General features: G+C 41.4%; 1 protein-coding gene across 2 annotated transcripts in view; it reads right to left on the bottom strand.

Moving 5' to 3' along the window:
* The window catches only part of CUL3 (cullin 3), a 112,387-nt gene extending 91,250 nt beyond the window's left edge, over positions 1–21,137 (bottom strand). For both annotated transcript variants that reach the window (XM_075530390.1, XM_075530391.1), the window contains exon 1: positions 20,665–21,137. In XM_075530390.1, coding sequence (XP_075386505.1) covers positions 20,665–20,730 — 66 coding nt within the window. In that variant the 5' untranslated portion in view covers positions 20,731–21,137. The remainder of the gene's footprint in view (positions 1–20,664) is intronic.
* Between the last annotated feature and the right edge of the window lie 465 nt (positions 21,138–21,602).

Genomic DNA, 21,602 nt, shown 5'->3' with positions numbered 1-21,602 from the left:
TCGACAGAATCAGGTATCAGGCATCGAAGAACAAAAAAATCTTATCATTGTGAATGAGTCGCGGAGTAGAGACCCAAAGGCCATCTGTAAGCAATTGGACAACTCCTTATAGAGGGTCATGGGGAGGAGACCAGCCAGTCAGAATGCAGTATAGCACCAATAAAACATACAACTTTCCTCCTTTAATGCTTCCTCTCCACCCCCACACCCTAATATTCATGATCCCATTTCTACCTTACAAATCTGGCTAAACCAAAGCATGTACACTGGTACATGTTCCCCTGAATGCAGAGGAACATGAAAGGACAGTGATTTGACGACATAGAAGAGGTGAAGAAAAAAAAGAGGGAGGTGCTGTCAGCCATCCAAACAGATGAGTTTGGAAAATGTTTCCAAGAATGGAATTGCAGACTTAATAAGTATATTAAGTGTAATGGAGAATACTCTGAAGGTGATAAGGTTATTTTGTTAAAAAAATTTGAAATACATTGTGGGAAACAGAAGGGGATGAGAGTGTCTAAGGATGAATCCTTTATTCCCTTATCTTAAGAAGCCTGGCAGACTGGGTCTCTGGGGTGGAGGGAGGCCTTCACCCTTGGGAGTTAGAGATGAGTCTCAATCATATTCTCATAATTAATATTGTTCCCCACTATATCCTCCCATAATGGTGTTACCTTAAAGTTATTTCTTACAAACGCTTGGCTCGATGACTCTCTGGCCGGAGACAGTTACTTCCCTGTACCTGCCCCAGCACTGTTAAGTTACTCTTCCAATAACTCAGGGGCCTTTAGGGTTTGGGTACAGCCCACTTTGTTAGGTAGATGGTTACCTGTAATTATGGGGGCTTGCAAACTCCAAGAATATATAAGCTGTTGTTGGAAATATAATGACTCTCTGAATGGACCAAGCTCCTGAAGTCATGGCCTAGGTGAGCCCTTGCAGGCTTTAACTTATCCAATGTCTCTTTAATTACCCTTCAATTATACAACTGCCCACTTGAGCCCATTTGGTTGTGGGGGCTGGCACCCCACAATACATAACTTCGAAAAAAAGATTCCATTTTGGGAGAGTGGAATCCCCTTGTAAATCATAGGTTCCGAATTTTATTTGACCTACCACCTCTTTACAGGGGAAAAAAAATTACAGTGTTTAGTAAGGAGAAACTTGTGAGGTGCCATGCAGTCGGCTCCAACCCACAGCGACCTTATGCACAACAGAAGGAAACGCTGCCCATCCTCTGCATCCTCACAGTGATTTCTTATGCCCGAGTCCATTGCTACAGCCATGGAGTCACAATCCATCCTTCCTTGAGGGCCTTCCTCCCCTTTGCTGGCCCTCTATTTTACCAAACATGCTATCCTTTCTCAAGGGACTGGTCCCTCCGGACAACATTTCCAAAGTATGTATGAAGACATTCTCTCCATCCTTGCCTCTAGCACTCTGGCCTTCCCTCTTCCAAAACAGGACGGTCCGTCCTTTCGGCAGTCCACAGTACTTTCAATATGCTTCTCCAGCACCGCAATTCAATAGTTCTTCCCATCAGTCTTCTTCAACCAATGTTCAATTTCAAATGCATAGTTTCCGCTTCTTTGTACTATAGCTCATAATCCAGGATAAAATGTAGGTACCTTATTTGCAGGCCCCCTTCCCCCCCAGGATTGCTCCAGCACCCGCTAGGGGGCAGTATCACCCACGCTGAGAAACATTGTTGTAAATCTTTATGGAGTAAATGGTCTCAATCTTTCAATTAAGGGTATAGCTGGGTCTGAACAACCAACCTTACGTTAGCAGCCCAATACTTAACCAATTGTGCCACCAGTCTCCATACACATTCCTGTAACACCACTTAATTTCCTATATAGTAAAGCCATGGGGAATTACAGAAACTTCTACATTCAGTCTTCCAAGTCCCATCTTCCATTATTTTTTAATATACTTTGAATGATTTCATTTCCATTGCACTGAAACTATTAGGTCACCAGTGACCTTCATGTTGCTAAATTCAGTGGGCATACTGTTGTTTCTCATATTACATGACCTTTCTAGCAGCGCTTAAAAGTTCTGATCACTGCTGTTCCTTTGAACAGAACTCCCACTTGCTTTCAAGCACTACAATCTCGTTTCTTTCCTTGTCAGCTTACTTTGCTAGTTGGCTCACGACCACCATCTCCAACCCTAGGGCTCGATCAGATTATAGTCCTCTAGTCAGCTTCCAAATAGAACTGATCTCATCCAATCTCATGGCTTTAAATAACAGCTATACAACACTCATGTTATATAGGTTACCTGGTGATGTGGTGGGTTATGTACTAGGCTGCGATCCGCATAGTTGCCAGTTCGAAACCACCAGCAGCTCCGCATAAGAAATACTGGGCTTTCTACTCCCATGAGCAATTACAGTCTAAGAAGAGGTCACTAGGAGTCAGCATTGTGAGTTTGCCTCATGAATCAGAATAGACTCAATGGCACTAGGTTAGGAATTTTTAGTTTTATATATTGTGATAATCTCAAAATTCATAAATCCTACTTGGCTTTATCCCTTGACTAAACAAACAAACTGACTGCAATCTAGTCAATGCAAACTCATAACAACCCTATAGAACAGGGTAGAACTACCCTCATGGGTGTTTCTTAGACTGCAAATCTTTATGGAAGTAAAAAGTTCAATTTTTCTCCCTCAAAGCAGCTGGTGGTTTCAAACTGCTGTCCTTACACTTAATAGCCCAAGACTTAACGTCACCAGGGAGTTGTATCGACGTACCTACTCAATGAAATAATCAGATAACACAATATTGCTTGCTAAAATCAAAAGACTGGAAGCACTCATTTATGAAGCTCAGAGATTACGGCCTTTAGTATGTACCTCAACCTGAAACAAAAATTCTAATAACTGGACCAGGTACAATCCCATTACAATTCAGGGGGGCTGCAAATCAGATACCTACATTTTATCCTGGATTATGAGTTAAAGCAACACAAAGGAAGACAGTGAAAACACTGAAATTGTCAAAGAATTCGTTTTACTTGGCTTCTGAAAATCCTTGATAAGACTTATTCTCCTGTATTCTCTAATTCAGAAGAGATTAACTAACACACAGCCCAATTATATAAACCTGAAGCATACACCTTTCCCATTATTGTTGACTTTCTATTATCACCTTTTTGACCCATTATGAAGTGCTACTGAAAGTAGAGATTTTTCAAGTATGTCTTATTCTTTCGTTTCAAATACTACTGTTTTAAAACTGTCATCTAGATCACTGTAACAGTCTTCCAACTATTATGAACTCTTGGAATCTACCTTCCTCAAAATCACCAGTGATTAAAAGCAAACACATAAGCATCAGAGCCCTATTCAAAACCATTCATGATTCATCTGTGACATGGATTGGGGTGTGTAGGGTTGGGGGAGTTCTTAAGAGAGAACTTACATCCTTCAAGATCTAATCACAGTGCCTATCTTTCCAACCTCATCTTTTACTCACTACTACTACCTAACACTTGCTTATTTTCTAACATTAAACCAATGTTGATTTCCAATATATAGCTCGCTACTTCTCACACATTCTATCTACTGCCACAACTACCTCACTCGCCCTCTCAAAACATCTGGTTTATTCTCCTCCTTCAATATCTTCTTTATTGAATTCTTATACATATCCTTTGGACACAGTTCAAGTGTTACATCCATCAAGAACCCTTCCCTGACCTCCTGAAGCAAAGTTGTCAAATCCTCTGTTCTTCCATAAATTCAAGTTATATTAAGCTTTATACACCTATACTGCACAACAATTATGCCTATGTATATTCCCATTAGACTATATGATAGCAGTAGGCCATGAAAGGTGTTTGTTTAAATACTATTTTGCCCATGTTGTATCAATGCCAAGTTTGTAAAATATGAAATTTGAATGAGTAAGCATGTGAATGAGAAACATCTCAACATGCCTATCTAGAGCAATGGGTGCTGATTTTTAAACAATCTAATGTCTTTTTAAAATTGAAATCACGTGCAGTAATACACAAAACAGAATCTGCAGAGGACTAATAAACTATCATCTTTATCAAAATAAAATCAGGAAACTGAACTGGGCTTCAAGTACAACAGGTGCCCATATATGGATGCCTTGATATCGACATCTAGTGAACATGTTAACAACGCTAGCAAATGACTTTTTCAAAACAGAATACAACCACCAATCAAAGTAAAGACTGCTAACGGCTAATCTGGTTGATGCATTAAATATAAAAACATCCATTTGTACCACACTTAGGATGTCACCTCATACAAAAAAATTTACAGCTTAACATTCTTCGGACATAATATTCTAAAGTATTCCAGGAGGATTTTTAAGCCTATGGATGAAGTTGAATCATGTAGGTAAACTGTGAGCAGCACACTTAGGAAGGGATATGGCAGTGATACTGAAGCAAATCAGTAAAGTCAAATGTACACTCACATTTAAGCACTGGCTACTATTAAATGCATATAGGGTCTTTCCCCACGAAACTCAAGTTACAAAGTGATCAGAGTAAAGTAAAATCATCTAGCAGGAACAAAGGCTCTCTTGGGAGGGAAAAATGATAAAATTAAGTATTCATAAATGCTTACGGTTTAACCAGACCACTAAAAATCATAACCAGACTTAAATTTTAAAAAGTGCCACCGCCACCTCCCATAACCAGGATGATGATTGCTTCACTGGTAAGAATCTATAACAAAAACAATTCTGATGCACATTTTATTTCACATCTACCCCTAGTTGTTCTTTCATCTTCAAATTATACAAAAACATAAACCCTTCAAAATACCTAAATGTGAAAGAATATTAGTATCATATACTTAGTAATTTTTGTAATTACTGAGTCAAGAGGGCTGCAGTGTTAAGGCAAAATTTAGATGAATAGAATTATAGTCTCACATCCAATGTAGACAAAGGAGAAGAAGTCTGTAGTCCTCTGTAAATAATTTTCTATGAAAAGAAATTTGGAACAGGTGGGTGGGAAAAGGGGTGAGAATTTGAAATTCCTGGTAATTCTGAATGACACACTTGAAAAAAAATGAACAGAAAAATGCTTGATATTAATTTCAAACTTCAGTCCCTGTCTTCCCCAAAAGACCACTTTGGTACAGATATCTTAGGAATGGCAGTATTTTAACATCCACGACTATCAATTATGTAAGGAAGCTCCTGCCCAGCCTATAAACACCTCATAATAAATAAGGTGTCTTCCCCTTTCTCCTCCCGTAAAAAGTTAGTCTCAGAAGTCCACAACGGGGTGGCTACGAGTCAGCATTGACTCGAAGACAGGAAGTTTGGATTTGGTTATAATACACAGAATGACATTCAAAAAACGTAATTTGAATTCATCCCATGTACAGTATTAGTATTACTGATGACTCTTATTTGTGACCAATGACTATACAATGATTATAACATTTGCACTCATTCCCTTTTTTCCACCAGTTAAGCTTTAAGCAACAAAGATGATAAAAAATAGTCAGTGAGTTAGTTGCATTCACAGGCTCTGGACAACTATTTAACCTTTCTAACCATTTTCCTCACTTGCTTAGAGCCGGAAGAATGGGGACTGGTGTGCAGCGTGACAACTGAGAAAGCTGGGAAAGCACCCGATGCAGCATTTGTTCAAGAGATGTTCTGTTTCTTCCTTACTCGGAAGACTCATCTAGCCTTGTTTAATGACTCAACCTGAAGAGATAGTTAAGACCACTAAAGTGCAATTAGCCTGCTTCTCTTCAGGTACAACCCAACTAACTGCAGTGTCCTGCCAGGAGTACCGAGTATCGAGGAAAGAGTAAATACAATCAACTTGAAAAGCACTGCAGGTTGGGATAATTCTATGAAATAACTAAAAGCACAATCTTTATTTGGGTACAGAACAGTAACTTTCATAATGAGAAAACAAAATCACCAATTCTAGTTTCAGTCATGATCTATATATTGATCCTAAAAATTATTAGCTGTCCAAAAATCAACTTAAAAATGCATTTGTGGGATCTGGAAGTGTTTGTTTTGTTTTTTTTTAAGATAAAATGTCAAGCTGGTAGATCAGCTACAAAAAGTTCATTTAAGTCATAGAGCAATTGATTTATGGTGTTAACTATAATTCAGCAAGCAGCTGATACAACTTTACTTGCCAAAATTAAAGGACTTGAAGCACTTACTGATGAAGATCAAAAACTACAGCCTTCAGTATGGATCACAGCTCAATGCAAAGAAAAGTCCCCACAGCTCGGCCAATAACAAAATCATGAATACAGGAAATGTTAAATGTGTCAAAAATCCACTTTACTTGGATTCACACCCAACATTCATACAAGTGGCAGACAAACAATAGACATATTACATTGGCTAAATCTGCACCAAACTCACTGCCACTAAGTTAACCTCCAACTCTTAGAGACCCTCCAGGACAGGGTACATTTGTCACCGTAGGTTTCCAACACTGAACGTCTACACAAAGTAGAAAGCCTCATCTTTCTCCCGCAATCTGCTGCACGAGACCTCTTTAAGATGGCACTTTGCCTTGCCAATTAAGCTGTGCCTGACCCAAGCCAAAGTATTTCCAATTGCCTGAAGTGCATGTGGATGTTGAACTATGAATAAGGAAGACTGGACAAGAGCTAATGTCTCTGAGTTATGGTGTTGGGGAAAATATGCCATGCTGTTGTGATTATACCATAATATACCATGGACTGCCAGAAAAAAACAAATTTGTCTTGGAAGTACATCCAAAATGCTCCAAAGAGAATGGCAAAGGCTTTGGCACTATTTTATTTTTTAAAGGATACCCTAATAAGACTAAGACAAATACAAGAATGAGAGAACTTGCCTGCAGCCATCCGCTAGTCACAGAAGCATGTTCAACACATGCTGTTTGGAATAAACACATGCATCTAGGAACTGGAACCCTAAAACCAATACTGTTTCACATATCCTCATATTAGAATCTATGCATCATCACTGAAATGTGAGGATTCAGAAAGTTTGTAGATTAACGGAATTTAAAGATAATGGAATTTTTTCTTAAAGGAGTTTTTGAAGCCCCCTTGTATACCATTCCCATTTTAAAGAAAAAACGTAAAGCAGATAGGTAGGACGAAAAACAATATACAGCATTCAGTTTTGAGTCAGTATGTAATCATACACCTTTTTACTGAGGTTATTAAAAGCTGGGAAGAATCTAAGCTAACCAAATTTTGAAACCTGAACATCTTACAAATTAGGAAACTGAGGTAAAATAGCTTAGCCAAGATCACATGGCTCATTAAAGCAATGACCAAATGCAAGTGGTTCTAAGCTTGAGTGCTCCTTTATTAAACCATACTGAATGGAGTCACTTAATCAGGGTGCTTGATCTATAGGAAATCATGTTACAACTCAACAGCATGCCAAGTGAACAGTATATTTCATGTTGGCGTAATGATGAGCTGTGGCTGGAAATGAGACTTCTACTCATGGTTCCTTCCATAAATTCAAATCATAAGAGAATTCCTTGGGTAAAACAGATCAGTTTTCCTGATCTGTTAAAAAAAATTAATTAAGATAGAACAGATACTTTTTTTTTTCATCTTGATCTTTTATTTCACTTGATGCACCTTCTCTGGGCGAGGTGACGATGGCGTCTTCCACAGGCTTGAAAGATGCTTGCTTTTGGAGTCCTTAAGAATAGCATCGTGTCGAAAGAGGAACCAATCATAACGATCGACACACAACCACACCACACCCTCCAGGGGGCAGAACTACAGAAACCATGGGGGACGGGAGACTGTAGTCAGTGTGAGATATGAAAATAATAATAACTTATAAAAGGTGGGGGAGGAGGAGCTGATACCAAGGACTCAATAGAAATTGTCCAGAAGTGAATGATGGCAACATATGTACAAATATGCCTGATACGATTGATGTCGAGCGTGTAATAAGCATTGTAAGAGCCATCAATCAAGTGATCAAAAACGAATAGTACCATGTCTCGTCACCAGTAATGACCTTGGGAAAAGTGTGGGTCACTTGGGAGCTGTTATTTCCAAGTGCAGCATGTTTCCACTTGGCGCTCAGAACTAAGGCACAAATCTCACAGCTACCCATCTCATTCCCGAGTCTCCCTTAAACTTCACTGAACTGAGCTCCTAGACAGTTCCGATGACTCCCCTTCTTACTTCAATGGTGGCCGTCAGTCTTCAAGCACAAGGGCACAAATGTTGTCGCCATCTCAGTCTGTTCAGGAAGTTGACAGATGGCCAGAAAGAGGTTTGTCATCAATTGACAAAGGAGAAAACCACTCGAACACTTGAGTTTCCCCCATAGCGCTGTCCTTGCGAGCTGTGTTCAACTTCACAACAGTTTCTGTGGCCATTCTTCCCCGAGCAGGAAACAAAATTTCACAGCCACCAGCTAGAACAGATACTTTTAACAATTCCATTTGCTTTTAAAACCTAAACCACCAATATAAATAAATCTGAAACCAAATCTGCTGCCTTGGAGTCACGTCACCTGGCAGTGACTCAGGACGGCCTAAGGTAGGACTGCACCATGGAGTTTCTGAGGCCAGTAACCTCGATGGAAGCAGAGAGCAGATGGCTCTTTCTCCCTTGGAGCACTTGGTGAGTTTGAAACAACAACCTTTCAGTTAGCAGCCCAATTTTTAACAAGTGTGCAACAGAGTGCCCTTACTAATATAAAGTGCTGTTTGCATAGTGACCGTAAGTGCAGCAGAATAAAGAGAAACAATAAGTTAAATGTCTATTTGGCAAGTGATAGCCATAAAAAAAAAACACTTTCTTTTATGTCTCAGAGCATGTAAAAAAGTAAATGATTAAACAAGATAAATTACTTTTTTGTAAACCCAAAAGAAAAAAATTGTTATGTTAACTCTAAAGAATCACTTTTTTCTAAATCACATTCTTAAGATACATTTCAGTTACCTAAAAAGAAAGTTAAATTTGCGCTGCCAGTCTTGAATCTTAAAGTAAAAATGTTAACTCCTAAGTGTCAACTAATGAATCTTTCTTAAATATTGTAATTTTGAATTTTTTTCCCAATTCAGTACATACTAGCATGCCTTTAAGCAATGTATATATTCAAATTTCAAGGAACCACATCTTCACTTTCATACTTAAGGTTTTATAGCATTTTTTACAGGTAGTCCCCGATTAATGACACACATTTAAATTACCAGAGCCACATTTCCTACTGTCAGGGTACCTGACACATTGTATTCTGTGAAGGGAGCGATGGGAAAATGCATGTAAGGTAGGTACATGGGGTGGGTGAAGCTGCTGAGTTAGGTGAAACCAGGGGAAGTATTTTAAAAGGGAAAATACGATTGAAGAGATCAGTGGAAAAATCATTCACAGAGCAAGAACTCTTAACTTAGTATCACCAGAGTACATCATCTCACACAGCCCAAATAAGAGTGTATAGAATCTCAAGAGGAAAAGGTGAAAAAGAAATGGGAAGAGAAAAATTTTAAGTTATCCAAATATTCTACAATGAAAAGATTGGCTGGAGTTTTAAAATCTAAATCAGGGGCGCACTTCAACTGTATGAAAACAGAGACATGGATCACGAGTCAGTTGTGTGACTAAAACACGGGGATGGTTTAAAATCAAAAAGGTGTACACAATAGGGTTGTATGCTAAGCAAATAATCAGGGAAACTGGATTATATGAAGAACCCTGTCACCAGGACTGGAAGCTATTTAACAACCTGCAGTATATAGATACACTTTTGCTTGCTTAAAGTGAGGGGGGCATGAAGCATTTGCTGATTTAGATTTTAAAAAATCTCAGCCTTCCATATGGATTATAACTTAAAGAAGTCTAAAATCCTCACAACTGGACCAATACATAACAACTTGATAAAAGGAGAAAAAACTGAAGTTGTCAAGTATTTTATCATGCTTGGATCCACCACAATCGATCCACAAGCAGCAGTCAAAAGATCAAGAGACACAGTTCAATGTGTAAATCTACCGCACAAGACCTCTTTTAAGTGTTAAAAAGCAAAAATGTTACTCTGAAGACTAAGATGGGCCTAACCTATACCGCCATGGTATTTTCAACTGCCTTATATGCAAAAATTAGACATTAGTGAAGGATGACCAGAGAAAAAGCAATGCATTTGAACTGTGGTGCTAGAGAAAACTATCCAGAGTACCATGGCCTGCCAAAGGACAAACAAGTCTGTCTTGGAAGACGTAAGGTCAGAGTGCTCCTTATAGGCAAGGATGCTAAGACACCACCTTTCAATACAATACCTTGGACATGTTTATCAGGAGAGACCAACCCCTGGAAAAGTGCTTAGTGACGTAAGGGGCAGTGAAGAAGAGGAAGGCCTCAACCAGATGAACTGACACAGTAACTACAAGGATGGGCTAGCATATAACAATTGGGAAGATGGCACAGAAACAGGGAGTGTTTCGCTCGGTTGAACACAGGAGAAGAGGCTAAAGAGTGAGAAAGATAGAAGAAAAACAAGATGTGTTTTTAGATGAACATTTAATACATATGCCAAAGCACTGAGCTGCTAAGTGAAAGGTAACCGATTCGATTCCATCACACCTTCAGCAAAATAAAGCTGAAGCAGTCTACTTATGTAAAGAATTAAGTCTTGAAAATCCTACAGAGCAGTTCTACCCTGTACTTAAGAAAAAACTAAACACACAGCTATCAGGTCAACTTTGACTCACACGGACCCTATATGACAGCTTAGAACTGCCCCTGGGGTTTTCCAAGACTATACATCTTTACAGGAGTAGAATGCCTGTGGAGTGAGTGGCTAGTGGTTTTGATTTGCTGACTTTGTGTAACCCACTAAGCCACAAGGCTCAAGATAGCTATAAATCACAACTGACAAACTAGATGGCAGGAGATATGATTTTTTGGTTATCATCCAGTACATATCAAGTCTGTGTCTACTCGCGCAACAAAATTACCTGAAGAGATTACACGCTTATTCCACGGACTGTGTGAGAAGAATTACTGGAACTCCTTTCAAAACTACCTCCCAACAGCCTGTCGCATATTCTCTCGGAAGGCTGCAGGGGTGCCAAGCCTTTTCCTTCAAGATTGATTCCTATTCTTAAAGAATGATTTCCTAATATGGTTTGAAACTTGACCCTGTAGACTTTGTAAAACATGAGCCCTAAAAATTATTCCCACAAAGGGGGACAGCAACAATAAAGTAAGTGTACAGTATCCAAATATAAATACATACAAAAGCAAGCAAACTGCAATATGTAACACATATTAATTATATATGCAACTATATAAATTTTGGAATGCTATTAAATGTGGTATGCTTTTTTCTGTTTCACCACACAAAAAATCTAGTATGCTCATCCAATGAGTATTCTCATTTTACAGGGAAAAAAATGAGGCTACAACATAAAATAGGTGGAGTTGGCATCCAAACTCAGCTAGCCCAAAGCCCACACTCTACCACGTACCCAGTCTCTCTGCTTTATTAGTCACACTCCAAATATGGATGCTCATTACCCCAATGCAAAACTAAATGAAAATCCCCTATAATTTATCCATCATTTTATTCTGAGTAAAGCAAACAAGTAATCACAGAAATGTAAATTAAAGCATGAATCTACTATTTTTTTCGCCAATGAAAATAAAGAGTACATTGGTTAAGGAGGCTACATAGCAAAGGTTAAACTAGACACGCTTGAGCAGAATTACTTCTCAAGGCAGACTGTTCAGTTCAGCTACCTGCTTGTAGGCCAGAGCAACCTTTACCAGATTAGTTCATTGCTCTAGGCTTCGCTTGCAAAACATAAGAACTGTCACAGTTCAGCGAACTGGCGGAGCTTACATACACAAAGCATGAAGGATAGTACCTGGCACACAGTAAGCATTCACTAAGTGTTAGCTATTATTAATAATACAATTAAGGTTTCTAAATGGCCAGTATCTGAAAGATTGGCAATTCCAATCTATCCAGTGGCTCCTTTGCATTGCATGTGCTTGATCTACCTTCTGTTTACAGCTATAGCTACCAATGCGCCATCAAGTCAATTCTGACTCAAAGCAACCCGTGACAGAGTAGTATTGTCCCCAAAGGGTTTCTAACTAGGCTGTAACTTGATGGAAGTGGCCCTGGTGACACAGTGATTAAGTGCTCAGCTGCTAAGCAAAGGTTTGGAGGTCAAGCCCACCCACTAGCTTCAAGAAAGATGTGGCAGTCTACTTCCATAAAAATTCCAAACCAAAAAACGGAACTCGTCATCAAGTTGTTACTGACGCATAGCGACCCTGAAGGACAGGGTAGAACTGCCCTTAAAGGTTTCAGAAATCATATTGGGCAAGTCTACTCTACCCTACAGGGTCACTAGGAATCGGAGCTGACTCAATTCTGATGGGCTTGTTTTTTGTTTGTTTAATCTTTTTCCCTGGCAGGAGCTAGCAGGTTCGAACTGTCCACCTCCCAGTTAGCTGCGGAGCATGTAACCACCATGGCTACTCTTGCCTGAACGCCCTCTCTGCAGTGCAGCTCTACTCTGAAACACAGGGGTCACCAAGGTACAACAGGCTTACTTGACAGCAACTAGTTTGAATTTTTTTTAATTATGATTACTACCTTTCAGTTTAATGGTTATGTATTGAACTGTGATCTGCATAGATGGTCAGCAGTTCAAAAACACCAGCAGCTCTGCAGGAAAAAGACTGGGCTTTCTGCTCCTGTAAAGTTAAAGTCTCAAAAACCCACATGGGGTCGCTTTGAACCACACTGACTAAATGACAGTGTGGATGTGAGACCTTTCTAGGAGTAAATTTGGTATGATACATTAATTATATTTAGGCCAGTCTTTCCACTGTTTTAGAGTACAAAAGAAACCCCATCTTGAATATAAAGGGAATATTAAAGTCTTAAAGAGACATAGAAAACAAGGACAACGACACATCATGCAGATGTGGCAGACCACCACCACGAGGTTGAAATGGCGTCCAAGGGTTTGTTGAGATATCAAAATTTCAAAAGGGCATGTTGGGCAAAGAAAACTGTCACAAAAGCACGGCTGGTGGCAGAACAATGCATCACAGTTTCACGTGGGACTACAGAAGCAGAAACTGGACCATGATTGGGACAAGTACATTGTTAAAATAGAAGGGCTTACAAGATTGGTCTAGGGCCTTCTGATCAAATCAGGGCAAAGCTGCTAAGGCATGACTCATAACTAGGTGACCACCTGTACTATGCTCTGTAAGGTGCATTAAGAACACAATTAAGCAAGCCCAAGAAGGAGACTGCCCCTCTCTGGGCTGGCCAGAGAGGTGGAGGCAATCCACTCTCCAAAGCATTCAATCTGAGAACAATATTCTCTACATCCTTGGTTAATTATCAGAAAGTATTCGTGGAGGCTTAATTTATGTGGGGACTCTGCAAATGGATTGGGGGCTGTCATTACCATTCAGACCCTTTAGCCAACCAAGTGTTCGGACTTTAAGCTCTAATACCCCACAATCATGGAGAGACACAATTAGTGCCAGGCCTTATAACAGAGAAGCACCGGACGCAATCAAAATACCTAGCAGTACAGAAAGTCATGAAACAGCTAAGCAGACTGCGACGAAAGTACTACAATCATTTAAAATGCTTTCAAAAACATGTACAATATGATGCTATTTCTCAAAACAATAAATTATGTAGAACCTCAATTTTACTCTGTGCAAATACATATGAAAGATTACAAGGAAACACACCCAAATGGTATTACTGTTTATATCCAACTGGTAGGATTTTACTAATTTTTATTTCCTTCCTAATAAATTTTACTATTTCTCAACATTTCTACCAAGACTTTAAATCACTTTTATAATTAGAAAAGCTACCAGAATGAATGCACTACTGCGGTGCAATGCATTACGTGGTACGATTTTTCTATCCATACATAGTCTTTATCATTGCTACCCAATAACTGGGTATAAAAATACAACCAGGATACATGAAACTTTAACAAAAACAAAGTGATCGGTCAGTTTTGCCATCCTACGTTTAAAATGTGTCATCATCTCTGAAGCTCTCATTACCATCAAAAAAGACAAAGAGCAGAGTGTATCCCACGGACCCAGAGATCTCAGTGCTAACCCTCCTTGATGCAGTAGATAGAACTGTGGGGTACCCGGGAAGCAGGGAAAAGTGAGGGAGGCGCAGCAGCAGCAGAACCAAGAGAACACGAGATAACAATGAGCTTTTCATCCTATGCAATGAGTAAAGCTGAGCACCTTTAAGAAAGCGCTCGCTTTGAGTAGAATGCTTTATGAGCATTCTATTGGTAGTGATAAGGGGACTTTGTTTATTTAACACTTGCCCAAGCAGGACAGAGGAAAATGAGTCATGTGACTGACAGGACCAGAGAGGGTTGTAACTGCTGGCCAGGCTGAAAAGAAACCAAGAACTGTACTCTTAACATTGCTGATCCTGAAATGTAACATATTAACTCCCCCAAGTGAGCCCCATAATTGTACTATCTCTGAATTTCCTGTGGCTGCTTATCATTGAACCCAGCAGAATAATAACAGTATCATGGGCAGAATAGTTAGTATCAGAAGTGGTGAAGGTTGGCGGGTAGAGCCACGGTTGACCTTCTTCTCACAGAAACCTGCCAAAGGATGATGCTGCTGGTGATCCTAGACCCCACCACTACCCCAAACACACCGCCCCTTGGGAAGCCAAAGAAGTCAGCTGCTGCCTGTAACAAGCATTTTTACAACTGCTATAACACATACTGTTTGGATAACACTCACAATACACTGATATGCTAATATTAAATGTAATTCATAATTCATCTCAGTAATTCAACAATGATGTAATTACTTTGCTGTTAAACTTACAATAGGGAAATAACAATGAATATGAGAAGAAAATGGCCTGAAATTGTGATGATTGCGCAAACCTTAATGTGATCTATTAAACAGTATATGTGAAGTACATGCCAATAAAACTTTTTTCTTTCAAATGATAACCAGAAATTGTAAAACTGCACTTAATTCACAATAAGGAAGTAAAAGCCTATATATATGTATATATATATTTCAAACTTAAAACTACAGAACTTAGTCACTTTCATAAAAATCTAACAAAATTGGTGAAGAGATCCATGTAATCTTGTTAAAATATTGAAGTTTACTTCTAGAGTCTCCCAGTATACAACATGGGGAAGCATATTTTTGCTTTTTCTCGTTTTGAAGTGCTGTGGTGTCGCCTCCTACTGATAGCACCCTTCGTACAACAGAACAAAATAACGACCATTCCTGCGCCACCGTAACAATTGCTCTTATGTCTGAGCTCATTTTGCAGCAGTGTCAACCCAGCTCATTGAGTGCCTTCCTCTTTTTTGCTGCCCAGCCCCTCCAGTTTACCAAGCATATCTTTCTCCAAGGACTGGTCTCTCCTGATAAGGTCCTAACTTTTTCTAGTGTTAATTAAATCATCCTTCTGAACTAAAGAAGCGGTACTACTAAATTACAGTTAATGAAGAATTATAGGAAAAACTACAAAGCTTTCTCGATTACATTGTGACTAATGTGCTTTTTAAAAACACCAAACTTTTGTTATAGTTTATACTACTACTAGAAGTTGGGTTTTTTTTCATTATTGGTACCAGTAATTTTCAAAGCTCATTTCAATTGTTACCTAGAAAGACAAGGCAAAATAAAACTTTACAGTGAACTACTTCAAGATTCTATTATTTCCCAACTTCATCAACTAGAGGCACTAACAGCAGCTACAACAGTGGCTGCCCCAAAACAAACACAGAGAATGTCTAAGTATAAATAACAATTCAATGAATCTGTAACATCTGATCTATAATTCTCTATAAATAAATATCCAATATTGAAAAGATAACCAAATTCGTATTTATTTCTGAATTCTGTGTGATATCCAAAACTACTATAAGGTGAGTTTCCAACTCACCTTGTGGTTAGCTGCCCAAGGAGTCACTATTACTCACCAGAGCCCCGTTTTTGTTTGGTTTGGTATGTAAAGTTGAAGTAGCTCTAGACAAATTTTTTCTTTAAACAAAAGAAATCTATTAAGAAGATCAAAATTATTTCCCTTAATCTGGAACTATCACAGTAGAAAAGCAAACAGCGAAGAGAAGCTTCACTGCACTGTCTCTTAAGAGTTCGTACATACCTTGCAAATGATCTTAAAACTCATCTCCCACTAATGTCTTTCCCTTTGAGAGGTCCACCCCATAATAACCACACCATTCACCACTCACATGATTCTCTCTGGAGCTCATTTAGTGTTTCGCGTAGACATCATAATCAGATTCTTCCTTGTTACGACTAAGCATGCTTATTTTTCCCTGGGTCACACAAATAGTTCACATGTTCTACTGCTAGGTAAAAGGTTGGAGGTTCAAGTGCAGCCAGAGGTATGTCAAAAGAAAGGGCTGGCTATCTTCAAAAAGCAACCTTAGGGGACTTACTTCTCTTACAAAAAGGGGGCCAACATAAATCAGAATCAACTCCACAGTAACTGGAATATAAATATTTCCAAATTCTCAAGGTAAAATCGTAATATAACCTGAGCACTTCACTTTTCAGGCCTTCACTTACATAATACAAGGATTAAATCTAATAGTGTTGCTACAAAATCAGAGAGACTTTTCTTAAAGTATCAAAACGTGAAGCTATTATTTCGTAAAATATCCTCCATCTTTATCCACTTCTGAAGGAGTGTTGCCCATCTCTCTAAATCTTTCATGCTTTGATTGATATCACATAAAAAATATAGTCTGGCACCCTTTCAAAATCTAACATCTTGTTTCTTTTCAAACTTTTTAAGCTTCAGGGGCAAAAAGCAATCGGAAGAATCAAGATGAGAAATGGGAAGTGAACGGGATAAGGTTGCTCAGTAGGAGTCTATTGACAGTCTTGGCTATCCTCAAAGAACAAGCAGGTGCATAGTCATGACGGGGGAAGAAAAAATGCCTTGGCACAACTTTCCTGGCCTTTTCATCACTAATGCAGTTCTTAATTTTCTTAAAACGTCTAAGTCCTGGTGATCATTGTATGTCCTTGGATAAAACCCTGTCATGAGAATTTCACTGAGAAACCTTATAGATAAGGAATCTCAAAAAACAGTTGTCATACCTGCCCTGACCCCTCTTCTTTCAGTTTAATTGACAGCTCTACTTGCATTGGACCATTGCACCATCCCTCTGCCTCCCCTAGGTAAATCCAAGCCTCAATCCCAATTTCAATTCATCCCATAAAAATCATCTTCATTAGCTTCTTAGAAGTCTGATGGAAAAAATCAACGCTTTGATCTGGCTGATCTTTGATTGTGGTCCCCATGGAGCCTAAAAAGCATGCTGAGGTCAAAACGGTTGCTTAAAATTGAAATGTCAAGCCATGTGAGATCTGAATTTATGGAGCTAACACATCAATGGTAATGCTGCAGTCCACCAAGTTTCCGGACTCTTCATTTATCATATTTGACGATTCAATCCGTCCCTTGACTCATCTTTGTGATCTTGCGATCATCCTTATTAAAACACTTGCTTGATTCATCTAAAAACTGTCATTTTGTGTGAGGCAGCATTCAACTGTTTGGGAAGAAGTTCACTTGGGTGCTGCTAAAAATTTGTTATTAGGATCTTAAAATTGTTAGATCCCCCATGCACAAAAAGTATCTTTTCTTTAAAGGCACCCTAATGAGACTGAGGAGGCTCGGCTGCAACCATCCACAGAATGCAGAGCCATGATCAAATATATTTTGTTTGGAATAAACCTGAGCATGCATAAACCAGAGGTCAAGCGGCGATTCTTCTTCTCTCACGCTCCTTGTGTCTCCTCAATTTTGAAGACTGAGCCAGTAACAACAAAAGGCTAAACAATATTTTCATTCAGACATCTCCCCCTCCAATTCCAATTCTCAGAAGACCAACTGCTGGACAATAAAGATGGGAGGCAATGAGTTTTCAAATGTAAGGACAAAGGCTCACCTAAATGCAACAAACCCTCCTGTCAGAGCACAGACGCAGAAGTAACACACACGGCTACAAGCAACGAAGGCCGCTCGGGGCAGCACTAGTAGCTGATCCAAACCCATGTTTTCCAGAAGTTTCAAAACTATAGGCTCCTTTCTTATAAAAGTCGTATGGCCCTGGCTGTTATTTTATATTATTTATGCCTCAAAAAAAGAGATGTGACATGGCAACTATTTTATGTGCTGCAGCAAAGACTAAATACTAAAACTTTTCTCCTGTCAACAGTTTAACTACAGGGAAATTCCTTAATGCTTCTCATCCTAAAAGGAACCAATTTCTCTTATATGACCTGAAGTGAAACTCAAGACTTTTTGGTAAACTATAATTTTGCTTAACTTATAATTACATATCCAAATGACATATGTAAAATTCAATAGTAGTTTTTAAGTGTGCATATAAACTTTTTTTTCATCATGGAAAAAACACATTTACTATTTCTTTCTGACTATAGACTCACACAAAATGTAGTATTGTAGTCAAGGCTGCTAAACTAGGCGAGAGATCCGTCTTTAGACCTCAAAGGATAAGTTATTGGTATATCCTAATATTGAGGCATATGAAGGGCTTCAAAAAGTTGGTGGAAAAACAAAATTAACACATAATGAAATTTTCCACTAACTTTTAAATGCCTCAATAAATATCCTCAATGAAGTCAAGGAACGACAACTAAAATTACCTATTTAAAATATAAGAACTGTTTTTGATGGAAACGTTTAATAAATAAGTTCATAAACTATTTCAGAAATACTTAAATAAACACAAAAAACTACTTTTAAAAATTAACAATATTAGCTGTTGATTATCAAACACTACACAAACTTCCTTAAGAGCCTTTAAAGAAAATTTCATGGCAACAAAGTTTAGAAGGAAAAGATCCATTAGCACACAACTCTGATGCTCCTTTGGAAACACACACACTCCTGTACTACATGTAAACCCATCACACAGTGTTACAGCCTTCAACTAAAGGACAATGAAATTCATTCCCAAGCCTTCCCTTAGCAATACATGCTCCAGAAAGCAGGGATCTTGGTTTTTCAAGCTATATTGCTTATGTGACACCTGACACAGTACTTAAGGAATATTCACTGAATGGAGGAACAGGAAAGCGCAGGCAAACCTAGAGATCAAAGAGTTGGTGATACACCTAGATAAGGGTACAACAAAGAGACAGCTGGATTATCGGAGTATATGTTAAAATAAGTGAATTGACATCAATTTTGAGCTATTTCACATTTTAGCAATAAAGTAAGAGTTCAGGCTTTCAGGACTCATTTAGTATAAAACAAGACTTCTGACTTCACAGATCCAGCTCTTTGCCTCATTATATGGGGACACTTGCAAGTGAACCTCATTGGTGCTCCTCTGGTCAACATTGCTCATTATCTGATGTAGTTTTTACTTAGGAAAGTACTTTTATAATTCGAAATCCCTTAAAATAGCACCCAAACACTTAAGTCTCCAGAGTATGTTCTACCTTTTGTAGCTGGAATTTTCTACACCTAGTCAGTATGCACGGTATTTCAGGCTTTAGCAATAGGTGTATGCTGTGAATTCAGAGGTCGAGTTTCCTGGGACAAAAGTACTGAATGAGGGCAATGAAAGTGAGGGGGGATGGGGGAGAATCTTCCTTCATTGCAAGGAAGGCACACGTAGGAAAACAAACTAGTAGTACAGCTCCCGTTTTGCTTCTTTAAACAATTCTAGTTCCGTTGCTAGTTTGGCAGACAGCCTGTCAATCCTGACACATGTCTGTTACTGTAACGACCAGAGCAAGTATGTCCTGTTTCTCTAACAGCAGTGCATAGGAGCTGCTTGCCACTGGGTCTCTGAATCAGACCGGCCATCCAAAGTTGTACCCTGTAGACTCAACTCCGCAAGCACATGACTCAACCCCTCAAAACTAAAAGTTTCAGAGCCGAGCAGGTCTGCTGTTACTAAAACGGGTCAAGTGGAACAGCTCAGGGTTCTCCTGGGTTTCCAAGGGCCACGAAGCAGAGGGCCACTTGTCCAGTTTGCTCCTCCTCTGCGAGGCGATTCCTACAGAGTGCGTGTAGGGCCCTCTGGAAGCGTGTGCGATGAAAGATGCTACAAATAAGGTCCGTGCTATCCGGATCCCACCGTTGTGCATTCCCAGGAGCCCCTGTCATTGCGGCGGGGAAGGTGGCCGGCTCAACCCTTCCGAAGGAGGCGGGGAGGGCGCGAGGGCAGTCCCCCTTCGTCCCCTCGGCCCGGCCGTCTTAGGGGCTGGGTGATTTTTCTAGCCTTGCAGCTAACCCGCGCGTCAAAGTTACACTCACGTCCCACCGCTGCAGGTCTCGGGGGCCCGGTGGGGCGGGGGCCAGGGCGGGGATCGGGCCTACACCCCCGCCGGTGGGGCGGCCGGGGCCCGGCGTGGGGCTCTGGCCGCAGCCGACGCCCGCGGGCCGGGGAGCCGCGGCTGCGGGCGGGAGGCGGCCGCGCCAGGCCCCGCGCCACCCCGTTGCCGGGCAGGCTCGCGCCCCGCGGCCGGCGGCGTGGGGGCGGGGAGGCCGGGCCTGCGGCCTGTTGGGGGAGTTCAGCCCGGGCCTCGCGTGCGGCTCTCGGCCGGGCCCAGCCCCGGGGTCCCGGGCACGACAAGACACTCACCGGAAAGGCCCGGATCCGCATCTTGGTGTCCTTCCGGCTGCCCGTGCCTTTGCTCAGATTCGACATGGTGCTCGTCCCCTCCCCGGCGGCGGCTTCAGCTCGCACTCCGAGGCGCCGGTGTCACATTTAAGGCGGGCGGGCGAGGGGAGACGCTGGGGGCGGCGGCGGCGCGGCCCCCGGGCTGGGCACGGGGAGCTGGCCGGCCCCTGGGCGGCCGCGGCGGCGGGGGCGGCGGCTCGGATTCGGCGGGTCGGGCTCGGCTGGGGGGGCTGCGCTGGCGCGGCGGCTCCGCGGGGTCCCCCTCGCGCCCGACTCGGCTCCCTTTATCGCGCTGCTCCGCGATGGCGGCGGCGGCGGCGACGGACAAACATCTCACTGCGCAGGCCGAACGTCCTCCTCCTCCTCCTTCTCCTCCTCCGCCTCAGCGAGACGAGATCCGGCCCAGAGGGTGGAGGGGGGAGGGAGGAGGGAGGAGAGCCAAAGAGTGGAGAGATTGGGGGGAGGGGGGGTGGGAGGACGGGAGGGGGACGACGGTGGCCGCGGCGAGGACGTCAGATCTCGCGAGAAGAGAGCGAGCGCGCGGCCACGGGTGGGGCGGGGCGAAGCCCGGGAGCAAGAGTGGGTAGCGAGAGGAGGGGAGGAGGGAAATTGGGAGGTGGGCGGGGTCACCTGGGAGCGGGAGGAGGGAGAGGGCGGGGCCGGGGGCGGGAACATCGAGTTGCCTGCTGCAAAGAGGACCATCTGAGACTTGCTGTTGTGCTCAGGACGTGGCTGATTGGTGGGTCGAGGAGGGCTGTCGGTGGGGGTCCTGGTCACGTGGACAGAGCGGGCGGGGGATGCTCGGAGAGACTGAGAGGACTGTAGTGGGCCGGACTGGGTTGGGCTGGGCTGGGCTGAGGCGGCGGGAAGCCAGTATCGGGGAGGAGCGCGGGGAGCCC

This window comes from Tenrec ecaudatus, chromosome 13, assembly GCF_050624435.1.
Source record: "Tenrec ecaudatus isolate mTenEca1 chromosome 13, mTenEca1.hap1, whole genome shotgun sequence".
Taxonomy (NCBI): domain Eukaryota; kingdom Metazoa; phylum Chordata; class Mammalia; order Afrosoricida; family Tenrecidae; genus Tenrec; species Tenrec ecaudatus.
Note: the sequence above shows the minus strand (reverse complement) of the source record. Positions and strands in the feature narration are given on the sequence as shown.